Source organism: Gallinula chloropus (assembly GCF_964237585.1).
Source record: "Gallinula chloropus genome assembly, chromosome: 30".
Classification (NCBI taxonomy): Eukaryota; Metazoa; Chordata; class Aves; order Gruiformes; family Rallidae; genus Gallinula; species Gallinula chloropus.
This window is the reverse complement of record NC_140115.1, coordinates 857,795-883,873: the sequence shown is the minus strand read 5'-3', so window position 1 is coordinate 883,873 and position 26,079 is coordinate 857,795. Positions and strand designations below refer to the sequence as shown.

The following is a 26,079-nucleotide window of genomic DNA, read 5'->3' as shown; positions in this document are numbered from 1 at the left end:
TACCACGTGTTGTACTTGTCATATTCTAATTGGCTCTTAGCTAAAGGTTACATTTACATACTCCACCCATCTTGCACCTTGGGAATCATGTCTCTTTCTCAGTCCCAGGAGCACTGAATCCTTATCACACCTCCTGCTCCCACATCTCGTGTCCTTGCTGCACGAGACACAAGAACACACTGACCGATTGTTGACCCTTCTGTTCTCACCAACACGGCGTGGGGCCTGGTCTGACTGAGCTACACAGGCAACTGCTTGGGCAGCTGCTCCACAGGCTCATGGACTGGCTTCTCAAGCCATTCTGCCACACCCAGGAGGCCAGGAAGGACAACGGCATCTTGGCTTGTATCAAAAACAGTGTGGCCAGTAGGTCTGGGGAGGGGATTGTGCCCCTGTACTCGGCATTGGTGAGGCTGCACCTTTAGTGCTGGGTCCAGTTCTGGGCTCCTCACCATAAGAAGGACATTGGGGTCCTGGAGTGAGTCCAGAGAAGAGCAACCAGGCTGGGGAAGGGGCTGGAGGGCAAATCCTCTGAGGCGTGGCTGAGGGAGCTGGGGGTGTTCAGCCAGGAGAAGAGGAGGCTGAGGGGAGACCTTATCACTGCCCTGCCAGGAGGGTGCAGAGAGGTGGGCGATGGTCTCATCAGCCAGGGGACAGGAGGAAATGGCCTCAAGCTGCACAAGGGCAGGGTCAGATCAGATGTGAGGAGGCTGAGGAGAGACCTTATGACTGCCTACAACTACCTGACAGGAGGGTGTAGAGAGGTGGGAGATGGTCTCTTCAGTGAGGTGAAAGGTAATAGGATAAAGGGAAACAGCCTCATGTTCTGCCAGGGCAGGGTCAAATGAGATGTTAGGAAGATATTTCTTACTGAAAGAGTTGTCAGGGCCTGGAACAGGCTGCCCAGGGAGGGGCTTGAGTCACCATCCCTGGATGTGTTCAAAAAAAGGGGTAGGTGAGGTCCTTAGGGATCTGGTTTAGCTCAGAACAGGGACAGTTGGACTTGATGATCTTAAAGGTCTCTTCCAAACTTGTGATTCTCTGATTCTTTTTAATGTTTCCATAAATGACCAGACAACTGGACTAGAGGGTGTCTTAAGTACATTTGCATGTGACACCAAATTGGGAGGAGCTGTTGACTCTGTTGAGGGTGGAGAAGCCTTGCAGAGACCTGGACAGGTCAGAGAGCTGGGCAGTCACCAACACCATGGAGATTAACAAGGGGAAGCACCAGATCCTGCACCTGGGAAGGGGCAGCGCTGGCTGCACATACAGACTGGGGGGTCAGACACTGGTGGGATTTGGGGGTCTTGGTCGACAGCAAGTTGAACACGAGCCAGCAGTTTGCCCAGGCAGCCAGGAGGGCCAAGCATGTCCTGGGGTGCATCAAGCATGGCATTGCCAGCTGGTCCTGGGAGGGGATTGTCCCCCTCTACACTGTGCTGGTGCAGCCTCACCTCAAGTGCTGGGTGCAGTTTTGGGCTCCACAGTACAAGTGGGACATTAAAATATTGGAAAGAATCCAGAGGAGACAATGAGGATGGTGAAGAGCCTGCAGGGGAAGTCTCATGGGGAGAGGCTGAAGTCTCTTGGTTTGTTCAGCCTGGAGACTGAAGGGAGACCTCATTGCAGTCTGTGGCATCCTGAGGAGAGGGAGAGAAGGGGCAGGTGCTGATCTCTCTTTGGTGGCCAGTGATAGAACCTTAGGGAACAGCATGAAGCTGTGATGGGAGGTTTAAGCTAGATGTTAGTAAGAGGTTCTTTACTGAGAGGGTGGTCAGGCCCTGGAACAGGCTGCCCAGGGAAGGGGTCAGAGCTCTGAGCTTGACCAAGTTCAAGAAGCATCTGGATGATGCGCTCAGTCCCATGATCTGACTTGGCTGGCCCTGTGTGGAGCCAGGAGTTGGACTGGATGATCCTTATGGATCCCTTCCAACTCAGGAGATTCTATGATTCTATGACCATGACTGAAAGCACCACTTAGCAGTGGATCTGCACACCAGCACTTGTGGTTGCTCTCTAGATTTCCCTTCCCCTTTGACCATTCAGACTCCTCTCAACCATCCAGCTGCTGCTCTGAGTTTCAGGGAGTTAAACCCTTGCCTTTCTGGCAGTTGTCTGGCTCATTCTGCCTTTAGCCAGCTTTTGAGTTGCAGTGATTTCACAGTCTCCTTCCTCATTAGAGCATTTCTCACAGGGTTAAGCTTTGTGGAAGATGAAGCTCACTGGTGGCAGATTGCACTTGGCATAGAGTGAGGAGTGTTTGATTTAATGGTGAATCTTGTCAGGTTTCTTGTGTTGTTGGGAAAATAACTCCCTGTGTGCTGCCTGTGTGCAGCCAGTTCTCTAAGGAAAGCAGGGGAGCTGGTACAGAGGGGCTGTAATGCCCCACTGTGGAGCGCAGAGAGAGACCTGATGTAAGGACAAGGGATGCAAGTCCCAAGCCAGTGGGTTTCTCTATTCTCTGCTGCACACAGCTAACACATTTTCACTGCCCCTCTGCCATGGCAATGCTGTTGACCAGTTCTTCTGTGAAATCCCCCAGATCCTCAAGCTCTCCTGCTCAGATGCCTACCTCAGGGAAACCGGACTCATTGTGGTCAGTGTCTGCTTATTTTTTGTGTGTTTTGTGTTCATTGTGGTGTCCTATGTGCAGATATTCAGGGCTGTGCTGAGGATCCCCTCTGAGCAGGGACGGCACAAAGCCTTTTCCACCTGCCTCCCTCACTTGGCTGTGGTCTCCCTGTTCCTCAGCACTACCACGTTTGCCTACATGAAGCCCCCATCCATTTCCTCCCATTTTGTCGACCTGGTAGTGTCATTTCTTTACTCTGTGTTTCCACCAGCAGTGAACCCCCTCATCTACAGCATGAGGAACCAGGAGCTCAAGGATGCCCTGTGGAAACTTATTACTGGATGTTTCTAAGCAGCAATAAACTCCTCATCTTCTGCCTGTCACTGGCCATGTAACACGTTAGGACCATTCTGATTTAGTAGGGATTTTAGTTGTTGGTTTCTTTTTCATTATGTTCTCTCTAAGCTATAATAACATGGTCCTCATTCATCCCATTCCAAATTGACTATCTCCTGGTCTGGTGAGACACAGACACTGTGTAACAATGAGCTGTGCTCTATCACCTGAGACATGACAGAAAATACCCATGAAGGGAAAATATCCTCCATTGTAATATTCCTTTGAACTGTTCATCATTAAACACCTAACTGTAATCCAATTATTTGTAGAAGTCTGGATTTTTTTTAATGAAAAGCACTTGAAGAGGTATGCTTTTTAAGGCTTTCTGTATTTCCATGACCCCTATTGTATATTTGCTTCTGAGTCCACAGACCTCAGATACTAAGAGGACACTGAAGAAACCTCTCAAAATGTCAAAGTCAGACCAAATGCCCAAAGTACCTTGAAGCATTCATGGGCCCTACTGGGAGCCATTCCTGACAAAGCCGCCCCATGAACATCTTACACCTTTCAAGTGGAAGCCATGAGGACAAACCCAGGCAAAGCACAGGCAGCTCTGATGCTGAGGACACCCTGGCTTGGTCTGATGAAGCAGAAATGTCAAGTGCTGAGCCCCAGCCCCTGGGCAGGAAGATCCTGACCCTCATCTGTGTCTCAGGGCTCTTACGTGGGATGTGGGGAGTGTGATGCCAAGGGAAGGACAGGGGTATGACACATGGAGGCCTCCCTGGGGTGGGTGCAAGAAGGCAATGATGTCCCATGGCCGTGAGGACAATGTATCTCCTCTGATGCCTCTGCAAGGACATCAGCCACAGCCAAGGGGGAAAAGACCTCATTTCTATGAGGTGCTTTCAGCATGGCCAACACCCTTGACCTTCTGCACCACAGCCCATGTGACACTGCCCCACACCTGTGCCTGTTTCCCTGCAGGTTCCCAACCGCTTTCCCACTTTCTTCTCACCCCAGGATGTCCCTGCCTGTACTGTTGTCTCCCCCTCCTCGCCAGCTGTTCCCAGATAAACCAAGCAACCAGCTCATCCACACTTCCTCCAAGTAACTCCAAACACCACAGCACTACCCTCAGAATGGTGTTTCTCCATGCTTATAACCCATCTGCACCTCTAGTTTTAATTGCCTTTCATTTGTAAAGGAAATCTCAAGCTTTCTGGAGCTACCCCTATACTCTGCTCAGACTCCCCTTCCCCAGGCTAAAGAAGCCCAGATCTCTCAGACTCTCCACACAAGACCCCTAACCCTAACTTAGCAGAATTTCTTTCAACCTCATGACTGTTCCTCCACACTCATCCTGACCGACCCCCCACTCCCTACTCCTGGACTCTCTGCTGGTGTCCACACCAGTGTTGAGTCAAACTGACAGTGAGTGCCTTTGCCTGGGTGGCCATACTGCTCCCAGTGCTGCCCAGTGTGCTCATGGCCAGATTCCTGTGTAGCATCCCTGGCTGCTGTGGCATCCCTCAGAACGCCCAAAGCCTCCTCCTTGACACTGCTGCTCCACCAGTCATGTCTGAATTCCCTTGATGTGCGGGTGTTGAGGTTTAACCCTGCTCACTGATGATGTCATCATGCATGGGAGATTCTTTTGGGCAGTTGGCACCAGCTGCCCTGGCAGTCCTCCCCCACAACAACCAGTGCTCCCTCAGCTTACTTTCTAGTGGAGCAGCACGCAAATCAGGAAGGGCCTTGATGCTGAGCAAGCACTGGGCAGCAATGAATAGATTATCATGTGTCACCAATGCTGGATTGGTCACAAAACAGGACAATGTGTTGGTTCTACCCCCTGTTCTGGTTATCCCCTGATGCAGAACATCACAAGATCAGAAGGAGCAGATCAGCTCTTGTTGGAAAAGTTCTTGAGGTTTCTCTTTGTAAAACCACGGAGGGTTTTGCCAGGGTCTGCTGGAAGTGAAGCTCCGATGTGTCAGTGGTTGATGCGTGTGTGTAGAAGCCTCAGCTGACTTGTGGTGCCTCAGCAAGAGGCATTAAAGGACATGATAGAAAATAAATGAAAAGAGGAGAGAGTAATTTAAATCCTTCTGGTAGTTCAGCCCCAAACAGTGGCTGAGCACCACACACCACTGGCTCACTCCCAGAGGAGAAAGAGACAGAGCCTCTGTCGATTGGGATAAGGAGAGTTCACTGAAAAAAACACCATGAAACTAGAACAATAAACAGCCCATGACACTCATACCCGGTGAGAACACAGAGTACCTTACCCACCTGAGGATTACAGAGTGCTGCAGGACAGGAGGACCAACCCAACAGCCCAGCTGCACTCAGACCGCCCTGGAGGCACCCAGGAGTGGTACCCAAACCAGCTCCTTTATGGAGAAGTGATGTCAGGTGGTGTGCAAAACAGGCAGGGCTAACTCAACCTCCCCAATCAGCCAGCACAGGTGAGATAACTGTGGCCTGACCAGAACCAGGACAATATCCACCCCTTTTTGCACACCGTCTACATCATGGCCAGATGGGTTTGTCACTGCACTCCCAGTTGCTTTGTTTCCATTGCTGCAACCACCCCCACAGGGCATTGGCCACTATCCAGGAGTGAGTATAGCGGTAGAATTTTGGCCACTTTTCTCATCTGGCAATGTTTAAAGCCAGCTGGATGGCTTGTACCTCTGAAAACTTGCCCTCTAATCTTGTTCATCATACTTGCCTTCCAAAAAAAGGCTGAGCAGTCCCTTCAAGAGGATCACAAGCACAATGACAGTCTGGTGGGCTGACTACTGGAAACTGGTGCAGAATTTCTCCTGGAGAAATCTCTTTTTGTAACTTTTTCCTTGCAGCTTGTTCACTCAGGATTGGAGGTGGGTTTCCCATGGTCATGCAGAGAGAATGGATACCTCTTGGTCTGTACTTTTTACTGGAACAGGGGAAGGCTTACTTCAGATGGCTGAGACAAGGGAGGAACAAAGACTTTCTTCAAATAGATGGAGTTGGCCAGACACCTCGGCCTGTATCGGTGCTTCTTCCTTTCCCCAATCTATTACTGCCAGTCAGTTGGCATATGATGCTGGTGCACTCCACACAGACTTATACCACATGGGTGAGGAACATTGGACTTCGTCAGGATTGGTGGGTAACTGCAGATCATCAGGATCATAGTAATTCATCTCTCACACAGCTAATTCTCTCAAATACTGCATACTCTGCTCTGTGGTCATGCACTTGCCTGGCCAACACATGACATCTTCACTGAACTGGTATCTTTCCCCTACACTTGACAGACGTGTATATTTCCCTTCCCCTTCCACTTGGACCATTCAGACACCTCCCAACCATCCAGCTGCTGCTCTGAGTTTCAGGGAGTTAAACCCTTGCCCTTCTGGCAGTCGTCTGACTCATTCTGTCTTCAGCCAGCTCTTGAGTTCTAGTGATTTCACAGTCTCCTTCCTCACTAGAACATCTCTCACAGGATTAAGCTTTGTGGCAGGTGAACCTCCATGGTGGCAGATTGCACTTGGCATAGAGTGAGGAGTGTTGAATTTAATGGTGAATCTTGTCAGGTTTCTTTTGTTGTTGGGAAAATAACTCCCTGTGTGCTGCCTGTGTGCAGCCAGTTCTCTAAGGAAAGCAGGGGAGCTGGTACAGAGGGGCTGTAATGCCCCACTGTGGAGTGCAGAGAGAGACCTGATGTAAGGACAAGGGATGCAAGTCCCAGTTGGCTGGTGAGAGTCACGGTAGGCTTGTGGAGATGTGCAGCAAGGTTGTCCCCACTGCCTCAAGCAAACATTTTTTCAGAGCAGTCCAGACCTCCTTAGGAGGCACCCTGGATCAATCTCAGTCAGAGGTTGTCACCTCTCCTCTACAGTGAAAATAATAACCTACAACCTTAAAAAGAAATCAGTTTTCCTATGAGCTCCCTTTGAAACAGTTTCAATGATCTGTACATCTCTTGAAGACTTGAAGATAATACATGAAGAGACATAGCTCGTTAGGCTTGCTTTTTCTTATTAATGAGCCCTGGGGTGCATTTGGTGGTGAGTCCTTGAAGCTCAGGTACTGAGAGGAGATTACACAAAAAACTCCATATCAAAAGTAGAAGCCAAAGTCCCCTGAAGTATTAATGAGTCCCACTGAGAGCCATTGCTGGCTGAGCCTCCCCAGGGACTCGTTAGAACAGGTAATTGGAGGCCATGTTGGCTGGTAGGCAAAGGCAATGTACAAGCAGCTGAGATGCTGAGCAAGCCCTGGGTTGGTTTGATGAAGCAGAAAGGCCAAGCCCTGACCCCCAGCCCCAGGAAAGACAGGTCCTGTCCCACAAGCATTCCTCAGGCTCTTCCAGAGGCAGTGTGGGCTGTGTAATGCTGAGGGAAGAACAACAGGATGAGAGTTTCTCCTCATTGTTGGTCCAAAGCCCAGCTAGAAATTCATCTGCCCTCCATTTAAAAAAAAGAAAGAGCAGGGAGACTCTCCATCCCCTATCAGATTCAGGAGGAAACATTGTGGAAAGATGAGGACAAGGCTGAGGTGCTTAATGAAATCTTTGCCACTGTCTTTAGGAGCAGTTGTAGAGAGCAGAGGTTCTGCTGGACCACAGAGATATGCAGAGATCTGTGGGGCTGAATGGGATGCACCCAAGGGTGCTGAAAGAGCTGGCAAGGGGGGTTCACCAAGCCACTCTCCATCATTCCTGGCTGACTGGAGAGGTACCAGCAGATTGGAAATCAGTCAACATAACCCCCTATATAAGAAGGGAGAGAAGGATGATCAGGGAAATTACAGGCCTGAGAGTCTGACTTCAGTCCCAGAGAAGCTGGTGGAGCAGATCATCCTGAGTAGCATTATCCAGTTCATGAAGAACCCCCAGTTCATCAGGCCCAGTCAGCTTGGGTTCATAAGGGCAGGTCCTGTTTGAGCAACCGGATCTCCCTGTATGACAGGGTGACCTGCTTCTTGGACAAGGGAAGGGCTCTGGATGTTGTCTACCTTTACTTTAGCAAGGCCTTGGACACAGTTTCCCACCACCTTCTCCTAGAAAGGTTCACTGCTTGTGTCTATGAAACCGTGGTGGTTTAGCCCCAAACAATGGCTGAGCACCACATGCTGCTCGCTCACTCCCAGAGGAGAAACAGACAGAGCCTCTGTAGGTTGGGATAAGGACAGTTTACTGACAAAAGCACCATAAAAGGGGAACAATATCAGCCCCAATTGCACTCACACCCAGTGATAGCACAGAGAGTACATTACAAACCCAACAATAACAGTGCTGCACCATGCCATGACCACCCCTCCCCAGCCAGCACCTTTGATGGGAAAGTGGTGTCAGTTTGTGTGGCAAACAGCCCAGGTGAACTCAGCTCAGCTGTGCTGGCTGCTTGGGGAGGTGAGCTCTGGCCTGGCCAGAACGAGGACATTATCCACCCCTGTTTCCACACCATCTATATCATGCCCAGATCTTACATTTTCAGAGTCCTGGGGAGGTTCATAACATCATTTATTATTTAGACCTTCTGCCATGGACCACCATCTAGGAAATAGTATAGAGAAATATGTAATATTTGGCCTTTTTTCTCCTTTGGTAATGTCTAAAGCCAGCTGGATGGCTTTCACCTCTGCAAACTTGCTGGATTTGCCTTCTCCATAGGCAGCTTCTGCAACTTGGCGTGTGGGACTCCATACAGCAGCCTTCCACCTCTGATGTTTACCAACAATGCCACAGGACCCATTGGTGAACAGGGCATATTTTCTCTCATTTTCTGGCAGTTCACTGTACAGTGAGGCCACTTCAGCACGTGTCACCTGTTCCTGTGGTGATATTCCTCAATCTTTGCCTTCTGGCCAGTCTGTGATCACTTCCAGGGTTCCTGGGTGATTGGGGTTTCTTATTCAAGCCTGATGTGGGATAAATGTGACCCGCTTGCTCCACGTAGCATAAGAGGCATGTTGTGTAGGAGGGGGCTTCCCTTTGAACATCCAGCCCAGCACTGGCAGTCGGGGTGCCAGCAGGAGCTGGGATTTGGTCCCAATCACTTCTTAAGTGGCTCAAACCCCTTCATGTGCTGCCAGTATTTCGTTTTCTGTTAAAGTGTCTGGATCCTCTGTAGCCCCGACTCCAAAACCAGAGACTGATTTTGAGCCTCCCCTGGTGCTTTCTGCCAGAGTTCAGGAAGGGTCATTCTCCCTGGCTGCAGTGTAGAACACATTTTTTACATATAGCCCAGTCTGGACAGGCCCAAGGGCTACTACACAGACCATCTCCTGTTTGATCTCTTCAAAAGCTTCTCACTGCTCAGGGACCCATTGCAAAACATTCTCTTACCAGGTTACACAGCAGAGAGGGTTGACAATGAGACTGTGGTTTGGGATATGCATTCTCCAGAAACCCACAGTGCCTAGGAAAGCTTGTGTCTCCTGTGTGTTGGTTGATGGAGACATAGCTGCTATTGTATTGATAACATCCACTGGGATCTTACAATGTCCATCCTGCTATTTTACTCCTAAAAACTGGATTTCTGGAGTGGGTCCCTTGACCTTACTTTATTTAATAGAAAACCCAGCTTTAGCAGAATTAGGATAATTTTCTTCCCTTTCTCAAAAAATTCCCCTTCTGTGTTGCCCCAGTTGATGATCAGTTTCTGAATGGGAATCAGGGAGTCTCTGTTGGGTGTGGTATTGTTGCTTCATATCCCCTGCAGCGCAGACACTGATATTCTACAGAACTCAGGCAGGAATGAGTTCTAGAGAGGCCACAGCTGATGCTCGTCCCAGCAGTGGCACGTTTAAGGCAGCACAAAACAGAGCTTCCACAAGGGACCTGAAAAAAGTCCTCCTTAATACAGAGAGTCAATGTGAATTGGAAGAGGTTGTCCTCATAGAAGTGTTCCCTAACGTTTCATTGCATTTTCCGACTCTCACAGCTCTCCCCACTTGATGGCAGCAGATGTCCAACAGCAGCAGCTCCATCAGCCAGTTCCTCCTCCTGCCCTTTGCAGACACACGGGAGCTGCAGCTCCTGCACTTCTGGCTCTTCTTGGGCATCTATCTGGCTGCTTTCCTGGGCAGTGGCCTCCTCATCATCACCATAGCCTGTGACCACCACCTCCACACCCCCATGTACTTCTTCCTCCTCAACCTCTCTGTTACTGACCTTGGCTGCATCTCCATTGCTGTTCCCCAATCCATGTCCAATTCCTTGTGGGACACCAGGGCCATTTCCTACACAGGATGTGTGACTCAACTCTTTTTCTTTGTATTTTTGCTCTCCACAGAGTACTTTCTCCTCACTGCCATGGCCTATGACCGCTACGTTGCCATCTGCCACCCCCTGCACTACGGGACCCTCCTGGGCAGCAGAGCTTGTGTCCACATGGCAGCAGCTGCCTGGGGCAGTGGGTTTCTCTGTGCTGTGCTGCACACAGCCAATACATTTTCACTTCCCCTGTGCCATGGCAATGCCCTTGACCAGTTCTTCTGTGAAATCCCCCAGATCCTCAAGCTCTCCTGCTCAGATGCCTACCTCAGGGAAACTGGACTCATTGTTTTCAGTGTCTGTTTAATTTTTGGGTGTTTTGTGTTCATTGCGGTGTCCTATGTGCAGATCTTCAGGGCTGTGCTGAGGATCCCCTCTCAGCAGGGACGGTACAAAACCTTTTCCACCTGCCTCCCTCACCTGGCTGTGGTCTTCCTGTTTATCAGCACTGTCATCTTTGCACACCTGAAGTCCCCCTCCATCTCCTCCCTATTTCTGGACCTGGCAGTGTCATTCCTTTACTCAGAGTTTCCTCCAGCAGTGAACCCCCTCATCTACAGCATGAGGAACCAGGAGCTAAATGATGCCATGTGGAAACTGATGACCAGTAGTTTCTAAGCAGCAACGCACTGCTCATGGTCTTCTGCATATCACTGACCATGAAACTCACGTTAGGACCAGTCTCTGTTTAGCAGGTTTTAATTATTTCAATATTTTTTTCTCTTATATTATCTAAGGTATAACAGCATGGTGCACATCCATCCTATTCCTGACACTGTATCTCTAGGTCTTCTCTTCTCCAGACACTACGAAATGACAAAGCATGCACACTTTGCAGCATGTCTACCTCCAAAGAGCCACAATTTTCCCTTCCTTGTTTTTTGGGTTTATTTAAACAATTTCACAAGCACCTCTTCATCTCCTGAATCACTCGTCTGCTTGTCTGGAATGGCAATGCTTTCCCACCAGGACAGAACGGGCATTGCCAGGATTGGTACTCAGGGCAGCAGAAGAAATACTCACCTTCCCCTGTACCTGTCTTACCACTAGTCTGTCTCTTTCATTACCCTGATCATTCGGGTGTTTCCACCTCTCCTGATGATGTGGCCATGGCTAAGGACAACTTTTCAGCAGACTAGATGGACGTATCCTCTCTACATTACACCTCTGCTTGCTCATTTGTCATTCCGATGCTGCTCAGTCTCTGGTTCCTGCTTTGAGCTTCAGAGAGTTGGAAAACATCCCATATTTCAAAAGTCTAATGAACTATTCTGTCAGCAGGTCAGTGTGTTGATAAGTGACCTTTGTATGTACCTGATTAAAATTGTTCTGGGAGAGAATCTCCTCTGAAAGCTGACCCCCTCCACACGCTGCTTGGCCGTAGCAGGCAGCTGAGGAGAGAGATTTCATGGGTATTAAACTGGATCATGTTGAACTGCTGTTTGTTGTCAGAGAACTCTGTCTGTGCCTGTGAGCACAGATGATGCCAGGAAAAGTGTTGGGAGTCCCAGGAGGCCAACAAGGGCACTGCTGGGCTTGGGGAAGAGCAAGTTTCTCAACACAGGCTTGGATCTCAAGAGACTGCTTTTAATGCCTGTCCAGATCTCTTTAGGAGACCTCTGGACCAGTCCCCATTGCAGCATGCTGCTGAACTTTCTTCCATGATCAGAGATATGACAGTAAAATTTTTTCCTAAGAAAAAAACCTCCATTGTGACACTCCTTTGAAATTTTCATCACTCAAATAAAACCTCTCCAATTAGTTGTACAGGGCTTATTTTTTTTTTAAATAAATGACTTGAAGAGCCATGGTTGTGAGGGCTTTCTGGATGTTAATGAGCCCCACGGTGTGTTTTATTCTGAAGTCCACAGACCTCAAGGTACCAAGAGAAGAATGATGAAACCTCTCCAGATATTTAGTCAAGACTAATGCCCAAAGTACCTTGAAGCATTTACAGGCCCCTCCGACAGTCACTACTGACAAAGCCTCCCCATGGGCTCGTTAGAGCAGACAACTGGAGGCCATGAGGACAAACCCAGGCAAAGCACAGGCAGCTTTGATGCTGAGGACACCCTGGCTGGGTCTGATGAAGCAGAAATGCATAGTGCTGACCCCCAGCCCCTGGGCAGAGAGATCCTGACCCTCACCTGTGTCTCAGGGCTCTTCCTTGGGATGTGGGGAGTGTGACACCAAGGGAAGGACAGGGATGTGACACATGGAGGTCTACCCTGGGGTGGGTGCAAGGGGAAAACAATGCTCTGTGGCCATGAGGACAATGTGTCTCCTCTGAAGTCTCTGTGGCAGGGACATCAGCCACAGCTAAGGAGGCAAAGACCTCTTTACTATCAGACCCTTTCATCTTGGCTGCACCCTTGGCCATCTGCACCACAGCCCATCCCACACTGCCCCACACCTGTGCCTGTTTCCCTGTACGCTGCAAGCACACACCAACCTTCCCAACCTTGATCTCACCCCATGATGTCCCTGCCTGTTCCGATGTCTCTCCATCCTCACCAGCTGTTCCCACAAGCACAAACCCACCAGCTCATCCACACTTCCTCTGAGTGACTTTTTGCATCACAGTACTGCCCTCACAGTGACATTTCTTTATCCTCATGGCAACTCTGACCTTCAAAGCTGCAGTTTCAGTGGATTTGATACCCTATGTGCTTTCCACATACCACAGACAGGGCTTCCCTTACCCTCCCCTCTCTCCGACTTAAAGAAGCAATGGTCACTCAACCTCTCCACACAAGACCCCTCACTGTAACTTGGCATACTTTTACTGCCCACACGAGTGTTCCTCCCCATTTCTCCAGACTGGGGAGCCCCAGTCTGGAGACTGACTGGGTCTGACTGCTCCAGAAGTGGCCTCACCAGTGCTGCATCCAGATGGACAAGAAGGGCCCTTGTCTGTGTGGCCACGCTCCTCCCAGTGCAGCCCAATGTGCTCATGGCCAGATCCCTGTTCAGCACCTCTGACTGCTATGGCTTCCCCCAGAATGACCAAATTCTTCTTGTGCCCAGTTCTCCACCCATCATGTCTGAGCTGCCTTGATGTGCGGGTGTTGTGCTGGAACCTTTGGTCATGGTTTCATCCCAGCTGAGGGCCGGGTACCACACAGCTACTCTCTCTCTTCAACATGGTGTGGGGGTGGATTATGGCTGGGATGAAGGGAGAAAAAAGGAAACCAAAACACCCAAAACATCGTGGGTTGGGATGAGAACAGTCTACTGGGCCAGCAGAGAGAGACTGACAACAACAACAGGACTTTGTAGCACAATATACAAACTGGGGCTGCACAGTGCAGTTTCTCACTGAACCTCACAGCTCAGGGGGAACAGCTCAGAGCTGTCCTGAACCTGGACACTCCCCAAAACTCCATATCCTGGATCTGCACGATCCTCTCCCCTCCAGCCATCATCTGAGCATGACACAATTGAATGGAATACGCTTTTTGGCCAGTTTGGGTCACCTGGCTGTGTCCTGGCTGTGTCCCCGCCCAGCTCCCTGGGTGCAACTCGTGTTCTCGGAAACAGGGCAGCATAAAAACCTGAAAAGTCCCTGACTGCTTGGACACAACTCGACCATCCCTGTGTTATCAGCACTGCTCTCATCTGAACTCCCAAACACGGCATTACACCCATTGCCAGAAAGAAATTCAACTCTATCCTGGCTGAAACCAGCCCACCTTTGCAGACAACAAGTGCAACACAACAGTGGGCTCACTCTTGTAGTCATACAGTATGGATAATTCCTTTGGTCAGTTATGATCAGCTGGGCCTGTTCTGTCCCCTTCCCAGCACTTGGGCACTCCCAGTTGACTCATTTCTGCAGCAGAATTAGTCCAAAGCCCTTGATGCTGTGCAAGCCCTGCTCAGCAAGGAACAAACACATTTAGTTAGACTTTTTTGCTTACAAATCCAACCCACAGAACTTTGGGGTCTGCAAACATGAGAATTAATTCCAGCCCAGACAAAATATGGTCAGGAGGAGAAGATCTCTTCTGGTTGGAAACCTTCTTGATCTTTCTGGTCTGGAAATCCCAGCGTTTGTCAAGGTCAGTTTGAGGTGCAGCTCCATTTTGTTAACAGTGCACATGTGTGCATGCAGGTATCTCTCCAAATTGTGTTCCCTCTAACAAAATGACAGCAACTGGTGTTAAAGAACCTGGGAATCTATGGCTGGACGTTCAGCATGTTTGAAGGTCGATGAAGGTAGATGCCAAAAATGAAATCAGGACTTTTTAGGACCATTCTCGTGGCTAGGAATGCCCTGAGCTCCAAGCTTACCAGTGCTCCTAGTGCAGTGCCTGGGGAGGATTCAGTCCCCACACCTTTTGCTTTGGTGCTATTGTGTTACATGTAGAAGTTTTGAATGTGGATGCAGGTAGATCTGTAAATTGACATCAGGCCCTGTTAGTACTGTTCCCTGTCTGGGAATGCCCTGAGCCTCAAGGTTAATGGGGTTGCTCATGGGATACCTTGGGGAGGTTCAGGCCAGGAACCTCTTTAATTCCTCACACCTTTGGTTGGGGAACTATTGCTCTACATTTAGAATATTTTAAGGGTGACGCTGGTAGAGCTTTTAAATGACATCAGACTCTGTTAGGATCGTTCCCATGGCAAGGAATGCCCTGATCTCAAGGGTTACTGGGGCAACTTGCCTCTCACAGTGGAGGTTTCAGCCAGCGAACATCTTTCATCCCTCAAATTTTATTTAGGATGGAGTTATTGCTGGAGCTTTAGCTGTTTTGAAGCTGGATGGTAGCAGAGCCTGGAAATGACATCAAGAACTCTTAGGACTCTTCTCCTATCAAGCAAATCTCTGAGCCCCAAGGTTACTAGGGCTGCTAGTTGGCTACCTGGGCATGTTCCATTCCAAGCAACTTTTTTCAACCCTCTCACTTTTTCTTTGGGATGTATTGGTGGACATTTAGCAGTTTACAATTTGGACACTGGTAGAGCCAGAAAATGACATCAGGCACTGTCACCACCATTCCCTTCGTAAGGACTGACCTGAGTCCAAGTATAACTGGTGCTGATAGTGGGCTACCTAGTGAGGTTTCAAGGCAGGACAATCTCTCAACCTTTGATTTTCTTTTGGGGGATTTATTGCTGGACATTTTGCAGTTTCAAACCTGGACGTTGTTAGAGCCCGAAAAATGATGTCAAGCACTGCCAGGAAGATTCTGTTGCCTATGAAAGCCCTGAGCCCTAAGGGTACTGGAGCTGCTTGTGGATTATCTCAGGAGCTTTCAATCCAGGAACATCTTTCATCCCTCACAGCTTTTTTTAAGGATCTATTGCTGTTCGTTTCGCAGTTGGAAAGTGTATACTGGTAGAGCCCAAAAGTGACATCAGGCACTGTCAGGATTGTTCCCTTTCTAAGGAAAGCCCTGAGCCCCAAGGTTCCTGGTGGTGCTAGTGTGCTACCTGGGGAGGCTGTAGTCCAGACCCATCTTTCATCCCTCGCACATTTTGTTTGGGAGATATTTCTGGATGTTCAGTGTGTTTGAAGGTGGACACTGGTAGAGTCCTAAAATGGCATCAGGTAATTTTAGGACCGTTCCCTTGGTACTCATGTACAAGGGTCAGGTTATAATGCTCACTCCCGGAGGAGAAACAGACAGACGCTCTGTGGGCTGGGATGAGGACAGTTTACTGACAAAATCACTGTGAAAAAATGATAACAGCACATCACAAACTACACTCACATCCAGTGATAACAGAGAGTACTTTACTGACCAAAGGATCACATGGTAATGCACAATGCAAGGACCAACCAAATGCCCCAGCCACATTAAAGAAACCATGAGTGTCCCTCCCCAACCAGCCCCTTTTATGGGGGAGAGATGTCAGGTGGTGTGGAAAACAGCCTGGACTAACTCAGCTCAGCTGTGCTAACTCAGGTCACCCCTGCTAATTTAGCTCACCTCTGCTGGAAGCTTGGGGAGGTGAACTCTTGCCTGGCCTGAAACAGGACCGCTGTGCATTTAATCTCCCCTGTCTGTCACATATTTCTACCTGTCCAAAGTCAATTGACCATGTCTGAAATCATCATTCCATCAATGGATCTGCACACCAGCATTTGTGGTTGGTCTCTAGATTTCCCTTCCCCTTTGACCATTCAGACACCTCTCAACAATCCAGCTGCTGCTCTGAGTTTCAGGGAGTTAAACCCTTGCCTTTCTGGCAGCTGTCTGACTCATTCTGTCTTTAGCCAGATCTTGAGTTGCTGTGATTTCACAGTCTCCTTCCTCACTAGAACATTTCTCACCTGGTTAAGCTTTGTGGCAGGTGAACCTCACTGGTGTCAGATTGCACTTGGCATAGAGTGAGGAGTGTTTGATTTAATGGTGGATCTTGTCAGGTTTCTTCTGTTGTTGGGAAAATAACTCCCTGTGTGCTGCCTGTGTGCAGCCAGTTCTCTAAGGAAAGCAGGGGAGCTGGTACAGAGGGGCTGTAATGCCCCACTGTGGAGTGCAGCAGAGAGACCTGATGTAAGGACAAGGGATGCAAGTCCCAGTTGGCTGGTGAGAGTCATGGTGGGCTTGTGGAGATGTGCAGCAAGGTTGTTCCCACTGTGCCAGACATCAGGAGAACCTCAATCTCAGTCAGAGGTTGTCATCTCTCCTCTACAGTGAAAATAATAACCTACACCCTTAAAAATAAATCAATTTTACTCTGAGCTCCCTTTGAAACAGCTTCAATGATCTGTACATCTCTTGAAGACTTGAAGATAATACATGAAGAGACATAGCTCGTTAGGGCTTGCTTTGTATTTTTAATGAGCCCTGGGGTGCATTTGGTGCTGAGTCCTTGAAGCTCAGGTACTGAGAGGAAATTACACAAAAAACTCCATGTCAAAAGCAGAAGCCAACGTACCTGAAGTATTAATGAGTCCCACTGAGAGCCATTGCTGGCTGAGCCTCCCCAGGGACTCGTTAGGACAGGTAATTGGAGGCCATGTTGGCTGGTAGGCAAAGGCAATGTACAAACAGCTGAGATGCTGAGCAAGCCCTGGGTTGGTTTGATGAAGCAGGAAGGCCAAGCCCTCACCCCCCAGCCCAGGGAAGACAGGTCCTGTCCCTCAGGCATTGCTCAGGCTCTTCCTGGGGCAGCATGGGGTGTGTAATGCTGAGGGAAGAACAACAGGATGAGAGTTTCTCTTCATTGTTGGTCCAAAGTCCAGCTAGAAATTCATCTGTCCTCCATTTAAATAAAAGAAAGAGCAGGGAGACCCTCCATCCCCTATCAGATTCAGGAGGAAACATTGTGGAAAGATGAGGCCAAGGCTGAGGTGCTTAATGAAATCTTTGCCACTGTCTTTAGTAATAGGAGCAGTTGTAGAGAGAGAATCCAGTTCCCTGAGCTAGGAGACAGGGACAGGGAGCAGAATGACCCCACCTCAATCCAGGAGGAGAAGGTCCTGCTGCACCACAGAGATGTGCACAGATCTGTGGGGCTGAATGGGATGCAGCCAAGGGTGCTGAAAGAGCTGGCAAGGGGGGTTCACCAAGCCACTTTCCATCAGTCCTGGCTGACTGGATCAGTCAACATAACCCCCTATATAAGAAGGGACAGAAGGATGATCAGGGAAATTACAGGCCTGATAATTTGACCTCATTCCCAGAGAAGCTGATGGAGCAGATCATCCTGAGCACCATTATGCAGTTCACGAAGAACCCCCAGGTGATCAGGCCCAGTCAGCTTGGGTTCATAATGACACGACCTGTTTGACCAAATGAACCTCCGTCTATGACAGGGTGACCTGCTTCTTGGACAAGGGAAGGGCTCTGGGTGTTGTCTACCTTGAATTTAGCAAGGCCTTGGACACAGTTTTCTGGAACTTTCTCTTTGAGAAGCTCACTGCTTGTGGCTTGGAAACTGTGGTGCTTCAGCCCCAAACAATGGCTGAGCACCACGTGCTGCTTACTCACTCCCGGAGGAGAAACAGACAGAGCTTCTGTGGGTTGGGATAAGGACAGTTTACTGACAAAAGCACCATAAAAGGGGAACAATATCAGCCCCAATTGCACTCACAGCCAGTGACAGTACAGAGTACCTTACAAACCCAACAATAACAGAGTGCTGCACCATGGTACGATCACCCCTTCCCAACCAGCCCCTTGGATGGGGAAGTGATGTCAGGTGGTGTGGGAAACAGCCCAGGTGAACTCAGCTCAGCTGTGTTTTCTGCTTGGGGAGGTGAGCCTGGCCTGGCCAGAGCCAGGACATTATCCACCCCTGTTTCCACACCATCTACACCATGCCCAGATCTTACATTTTCAGAGTCCTGGGGAGGTTCATAACATCATTTATTATTTAGACCATCTACCCTGGACCACCATCCAGGAAATAGTATAGAGAAATATGGAATATTTGGCCTTTTTTCTCCTTTGGTAATGTCTAAAGCCAGCTGGATGGCTTTCACCTCTGCAAACTGGCTGGGTTTGCCTTCTCCATAGGCAGCTTCTGCAAATTGGCGTGTGGGACTCCATACAGCAGCCTTCCACCTCTGATGTTTACCAGCAATGCCACAGGACACATCATTGAACAGGGCATATTTTCTCTCATTTTCTGGCAGTTCACTGTACAGTGAGGCCTCTTCAGCACGTGTCACCTGTTCCTCTGGTGATATTCCACAATCTTTGCCTTCTGGCCAGTCTGTGATCACTTCCAGGGTTCCTGGGTGAGTGGAGTTTCTTATTCCAGCCTGCTGTGTGGTAAATGTGACCCACTTGCTCCACGTAGCATCAGTGGCATGGTGTGTAGAAGGGGCCTTCCCATTGAACATCCAGCCCAGCACGGGCAGTCGGGGTGCCAGCAGGAGCTGGGCTTCAGTCCCAATCACTTCTGAAGGTGCTTGAACCCCTTCACATGTAGCCAGTATTTCCTTTTCTGTTAGAGTGTCTGGATCCTCTGTAACCCCATCTGCAAAACTCCAGAAACTGACCTTGAGCCTCCCCTGGTGCTTTCTGCCAGAGTCTCCAGATAGGGCCATTCTCCCAGGCTGACCTGTAGAACACATTTTTTACATCTGGCCCAGTCTGGAAGGGCCCAAGGGCTACTGCATGGACTACGTCCTGTTTGATCTCTTCAAAGGCTTCTCGCTGCTCAGGGCCCCATTGGAAATTGGTCTCTTACCAGGTTACACAGCAGAGAGGGCTGACAATTTGGCTGTGTTTTGGGATATGCATTCTCCAGAAACCCACAGTGCCTAGGAAAGCTTGTGTCTCCTTTGTGTTGGTGGAGATATAACTGCTGTTGTATTGATAACATCCACTGGGATCTGATGACACCCATCCAGCTATTTTAGTCCTTAAAAGTGGATTTCTGGAGCAGGTCTCTTGCCCTTACTTTGGTGATAAAACCAGCTTTAGCAGAATTCAGATAATTTTCTTTCCTTTCTCAAACAATTCCTCTGCTGTGTTGTCCCATGCCATGACATCATCAGTATACTGTAGGTGCTCTGCGGCTTCATCCAGCTCTAATGCAGACTGGATCAGTCCATGGCAGATGATGGGGCTGCGTTTCCAGCCCTGGGGCAGTCAATCCCAGGTATACTGGATTCCCTTCCAAGTGAAAGCAAAGTCTGGCCTGCACTCTGTCACCAAAGGAATCAAGAAAAAAGCATTTGCAATCTCAATTGTTGCGTAGCATCTGGCTGCTTTTGACTCCAGTTCATACTGGAGTTGCAGCATGAACAGCACTGCAGCACTCATAGGCAGTGTGACCTCATTCAGGGCACAATAATCCAGTGCCAGCCTCCACTCCCCACTGTACTTCTGCACTAGCCAGATTGCACTGCTGAAGGGTGAGTGGGTTCTACCAATCACTCCCTGACTCTCCAGTTGATGATCAGTTTCTGAATGGGAATCAGGGAGTCTCTGTTGGGTGTGGTATTGTTGCCTGTCCACCATCATGGCAGCAACTGGTACTTGCTGTTCTTCAACCTTTCACAGCCCCACAACAGCAGGGTCTTCTGACAGTCCAGGCAGAAGAGACACTTGTTCAATGTCTTCTGTCTCTGAGGCAGCTATTCCAAAAGCTCACTGGTACCCTTTTGGGGCTTTGAAGTGCCCTCTCCAGAGGAAGTCTATGCCCAGCATGCACAGAGCTGCAGATCGTCAGGATCACACTAAATCATCTCTCACATGGCTAATCCCCTCAGATAATGGATATCTCTCTCCATGGTCATCCACTGGTCTGGCCAATACACAGCATCTTCAATGAACTGGTACTGTGCCCTTACACTTGATCAAAGTCACTTTCAGTGGCTGAGAGCTTGAGACTTCCTTCCAATTGCCTTGTTACTGCCTCCTTCTCTGGACAGGGATCCCAGCTGCTTGGCCTCCCTGCCTTCTCCCTGCTGCGTGCCCCATTGTCCCAGCATGGGTGTAGCCAGGTGATGATGTGCTCCCCTGGAAGGCGGCTGAAGTCTTTTCTCATGTCTCTCAGCTCAAGGACAAGGATCGGGTTATAACCTCTGGTATTGCCTCTTCGGGTCCTTGGAATGGTCCCAGTTCATCATCATCTTTCACAATGAGGACTGATTTCTCCATGTATTTCTTCTTCTGGATAGAGGTGACTGACAGGTGTACTGCTTGGCTGTCTGGATCAGCTCTGGGGTTGGCCTCTGAGGTTTGAGTACCCATGGTGCTTGTTGGGGAGACTGGAGGAGCTGCACTCTCTGAGGCACGGGTAGCTCCAGTGCCTGTTGTAATGGCTCTTTCTGGCTCAGCTGTGGTGGTGGTTTCAGAGGCCTGGGCAGCCACAGTGCCTCTGGATCTGTTTTTCTTGTCTAGGTATTTTTTCATGCCCTCCCACACCCCATGCCACCCCTGACCCTTCAGCCCAGGGAAGACCTCTTGGCAATATTCTTGGAGCAGTTGTTGGTAACACATAGGTCCAGACAGACATTCAGGAGAGCAAGACACATATGCTGGTCTGAACATCCCAGGGATAGTCAACGTTCTCAACAGATGCTGTAAAAAGCCTAAAGGGAAAAGGGGAGGAGAAAGCACCCCTCACCTCATCCTCTACTGTTATCACAACCCTTCAGGCCCCACCTTGGGCTCCAAAAAGGGCTGTGGTGGTTCAGCTCCAACCAGTGGCTGAGCAGCACATGCCGCTCACTCACTCCCACAGGAGAAACAGAAAGAGCCTCCGTGGGCTGGCCTAAGGACAGTTTACTGACCAAATCACCATGAAAGGCAAGTAGCCCACAGTGAATTTCACTTATACCCAGTTATGACCCAGTAACTGCACAGCATGATGACCAACCCGATGACTCAGCTGCACTTGCACTGCCCTGGAGGCACCAGGAGTGCCCCTCCCCAACAAGCCCCTTTTCTGGGGGAGTGATGTCAAGTGGTGTGGCAAAGAGCCTGGGCTAACTCAGCTCACCTGTGCTGCCTGCCTGGGGAGGTTATTTCTGCCCTGGCAAGATCCAGGACAGATGGAATGGGATTGGGATGGGGATGGGATTGGGATGGGGATGGTATTGGGATGATGTAGCCAAGGCAACCATTGCACAGATGGTGTGTCAGTTTGCCAGGGTTGTTTGCCTGTGCAGCTGTAAAGTCACAGGCTGTAGGAGGTGATAACTGCCCTATGACCTGCTCAAATCCTTCCACAAACCCTACCAGCCAGGGACTGGCTGCTGAGGGAGGAGGAAATGTTAGAGAGACTGTAACAATGATCATTAAACTGCTGCCCAGAGGAGCAGACAGGAAGATGCCAAGGAAGAGGCAGAACGGCAGGAGCTGCAGCTCCCATGGGTTCTGCAAAGGCCAGGAGGAGGAACTGGCTATTGGAGTTTCTGTTGGACATGTGGTGCCTCTGGGTATGGATGGTTCTAACTGTGACCATCTGGTGTCTTTTCATTTGGCCAAAGGAATTCCCCACCAGGCTCAAAAATGCTCCTCATCCCAGGCAGCATTGCTCTATTGGACCTTGAACCCACTCATGTCTCTTGGACCACCTCTGGCCCTTCAGCTGACAACAGGGGTTGGTGTCCGAGCAACTCTCTCCTGGCCTTCATACTCAGTAATTCCCATGGGCACTGGGACCAGCAGCTCCCAGGCAGCCATGCTCCTTAAACTTTGCAGGGGGTCAGAGACCCCTGCCTGTCCCTGCCTGGGGGTCCTGTCTCATGCAGAGACAATGAAAGGTGATTGTCCTGCCCAGCTCTGGTTTGATCAGGAGAAAGGACTCTGCTGGACACAAGGATTTCTCCCCAGCCAGGGGAGGGAAAGTCAATGAGAACTTCAGTTTCTTTCCAAGAAGGTTCCCTGGAGCTCTAGGGAGGAGTCCAGAGGGGATGGAGAGTATGATGTCTTCACCTGCTCCTCTTCTGTGAGCTGGGCTGGGCTCCTGGGATGAATAGAGGGAGCTCAGAAATATTGCAGTGCTGCAGAGAGACAGCTCTGCCCAGGAGAAAGACTGATTGCTTGGACACAACTAAAGCCTCCCTGTTATCAGCAGTGTTCTCATCCTAACACCCACACATGACACCACACTGGCTGCTAGAAAGAAAGTCAAATGTATTGCTCCCAAAATTAGGCCGCCTTTGTAGACAACAAGTGCAACACAATGGTGGGGTCACTCCTGTGCCCTTCCAGGCACTTGTGCACTCCTAGTTGACTCATTTCTGGAGCAGAACTAGAAAAAAGGCCGTGATGCTGTGCAAGCACTGCTCAGCAAGGAACAAACATGTTTATTTAGACTTTATGACTTACAAATCCAAACACCAGAACTATGGGGGCCACCAACATGAGAATTAATTCCAGCCGCAGAGAAAATACGGGCAGGAGGAGAAGATCTCTTCTGCTTGGAAATCTTCCTGATGTTCCTGTTCATCAAATCCCAGAATTTCTCAAGATCTCTCTGAAGGGAATCTCCATTTTACTAATGGTTCACATATGCTTGCAGATGGCTCTCTAACTTACGGTGCTTTTAACAAAATGCCAGCAATAGGTGCTAAAGAACCTGGGACTCTATTGCTGATTGTTCAGCATGTTCGAGAGTGGATGATGGTAGAGCCTGAAAATGACATTTTTAGGACTGGTCCTGTGGCTAGGAATGACCTGAGCCCCAAGGTTTTTAAGCCCTTGCACCTTTTGCCATGGAGCTGGTGCTGGACATTGAGCAGTTTCAAAGGTGGACACTGTTGAAGCTGGAAAATTATGTTGGGCAGAGTTACATCCACTCCCATGGCTACAAAAGCCCTGACCCCCATGTTCCTGGGGCTGCTAGTGGGATACCAGGGGATATGTAAGGCCATGAACATCTTTCATCCCTCACACCTTTAGTTTGGGATGTATTGCTGTGCATTTTGCAGGTTCAAAGGTGGACTCTGGTATAGCCAGAAATAACATCAAGCAATGTTATGACCCTTCTTTTGTCTCTGAACACTCTGAGCCCTAAGGTACTGGGGCTGCCAGTGATCTACCTAGGCAGGTTTCATGCCAGGAGAATCTTTCATCCCTCACACTTTTGTTAGGGATCTCTTGCTGTTCGTTTAGCAGTTTGAAGGTGTATGCTGGTAGAGCCCCAAAATGACATCAGACTGTTCCCTTTCTAAAGAAAACCTTGAGTCCCGGGGCTACGGGGGCTGCTAGTGGGATACCCAGGCAGGTTGAAGGTCGGAAACATCTTTCACACCTCAAACTTTGTCTTTGGGAATTATAGCTGGACTTTTTATGTTTTCAACGGTGGACACCGTTAGAGCTGGAAAAAGACAACAGGCAAATTTCATACCATTGCATTGTCTATGAAAACCCTGTGCCCCATGGTTACTGGGGCTGCTAGTGGGCTACAAGGAGAGTTTTCAGGCCAATAAGATTTTTATGCCCTTGCATGTTATGTTTGAGGCTACTGCTTTACATTTAGTGTGTCATGTTGGATGCTGGGAGAGCCTGTAAATGTCCACAGGCACAGTTAGGAAAGGTAAGCCCTGAGCCTTAAGCCTACTTGGGCTGCTAGTGAGCTACCTAGATAGGTTTCAGGCCAGGAACATCTTCCAGCACTCAAATCTGCTTTGCAGCCCTACTACACATTTAGCACTTCCTAAGGTGGACACTAGTTGAGCCTGAAAATGAAAACAGGAGCTTTTAGGATCATTCCACTGTGTAGGAACCACAGAATCACAGAGCCACAGCATGACCAATGCTGGACTCTTTCAAGGAGTTCCCTGTCATTCTTGAACTGAGAAGCCCAGAACTAGACACAACATTCCAGGTGCGTTCTCACCTGGGCAAGGAGGAGAAAGGCTTCTCTTGACCTACTGAACACACCCCTTCTAATACACCCCAGGGTGCCATTGGCCTTCATAGCCAGGAGGGCACATTGCTGGCTCATGCTCATCCTGCAGCATATGAAGGGGGTCAGCTTTCAGAGGAGATTCTCTCCAAACCAACTTTTGTTCAGATAGATAGAAAGGTCACTTGACAACACATTAAAATTCTGAGAGAATCATTTATTAGACATCTGACAGATGGGAAGTTTTCCAAGTCTCGGAAGACACTGGAGAGCTGAGCAGCATCGAAATGACCAAAGAGCAAGCAGAGGTGGAAATCTGCTGAGAAAGGTGAAGTGCATACATGTACCTAGGCTACTGAGAAGACTAAACAACCAGCAAAATTCGTGCTAAATACAGACTGGTCCTAATGTGAGTTCCATGGCCAGTGATATGCCAAAGATGAGCTGCTTAGAAACATCCAGTCCTCAGTTTCCACACAGCATCCTTGAGCTCCTGGTTCCTCATGCTGTAGATGAGGGGGTTCACTGCTGGTGGAAAAACAGAGTAAAGAAATGACAATACCAGGTCCAGAAATAGGGAGGAGATGGAGGGGGTCTTCAGGTAGGCAAAGAAGGCAGTGCTGAGGAACAAGGAGACCACAGCCAGGTGAGGGATGCAGGTGGAAAAGGCTTTGTGCCGTCCCTGCTGCGAGGGGATCCTCAGCACAGCCCTGAAGATCTGCACATAGGACACCACAATGAACACAAAACACCCAGTAGCAAAAGAGGCACTGACCACAAGGACTCCAGTTTCCCTGAGGTAGGCATCTGAGCAGGAGAGCTTGAGGATCTGGGGGATTTCACAGAAGAACTGGTCAAGGGCATTGCCCTTGCAGAGGGGAAGTGAAAATGTATTGGCTGTGTGCAGCACAGAATAGAGAAACCCACTGGCCCAGGCAGCTGCTGCCATGTGGACACAAGCTCTGCTGCCCAGGAGGGTCCCGTAGTGCAGGGGGTGGCAGATGGCAACGTAGCGGTCATAGGCCATGACAGTGAGAAGACAGAACTCTGTTGAGATCAAACATACAAAGAAAAATATTTGAGCCAGACATTCTGTGTAGGAAATGGCCCTGGTGTCCCACAAGGAATTGGCCATGGATTTTGGAACAGTGGTGGAGATGCAGCCAAGGTCAACAATAGAGAGGTTGAGGAGGAAGAAGTACATGGGGGTGTGGAGGTGGTGGTCACAGGCTATGGTGATGATGATGAGGCCATTGCCCAGGAGAGCAGCCAGGTAGATGCCCAGGAAGAGGCAGAAGTGCAGCACCTGCAGCTCCCGTGTGTCTGCAAAGGGCAGGAGGAGGAACTGGCTGATGGAGCTGCTGTTGGACATCTGCTGCTGTCAAGTGTAGAGACCTGTCCAAGGAGGAAAAGGCACAGTGAGAAGTTAGGGAACACTTCTCGGATGAAAACATCTTCCAACTCTTAGGGAACACCCTCAGATTGACTCTGTATTCAGGGGATTTTTGTCAGGTCCCTTTTGGGAGGTCTGCTTTGTGCTGGCTTGAGTGTGCCACTGCTGGGAGGAGGGTTGGCTGTGGGCTCATGAGAATTCAGTGCTGCCTGGCAGCAGTCAGTAAAT

The 26,079-nt window shown here is 49.4% G+C and overlaps 1 protein-coding gene across 1 annotated transcript; it reads right to left on the bottom strand.

Annotated features, from left to right (window-relative positions):
* Window positions 1–124: 124 nt before the first annotated feature.
* On the bottom strand, window positions 125–25,830 carry LOC311202424 (olfactory receptor 14J1-like; the record flags this gene model as incomplete). The annotated part of the gene is made up of 2 exons (XM_084277013.1): window positions 125–157; window positions 25,096–25,830. The coding sequence occupies 2 exons, from the start codon at window positions 25,828–25,830 to the stop codon at window positions 125–127; spliced, it is 768 nt and encodes a 255-aa protein (XP_084133139.1).
* Window positions 25,831–26,079: the final 249 nt, after the last annotated feature.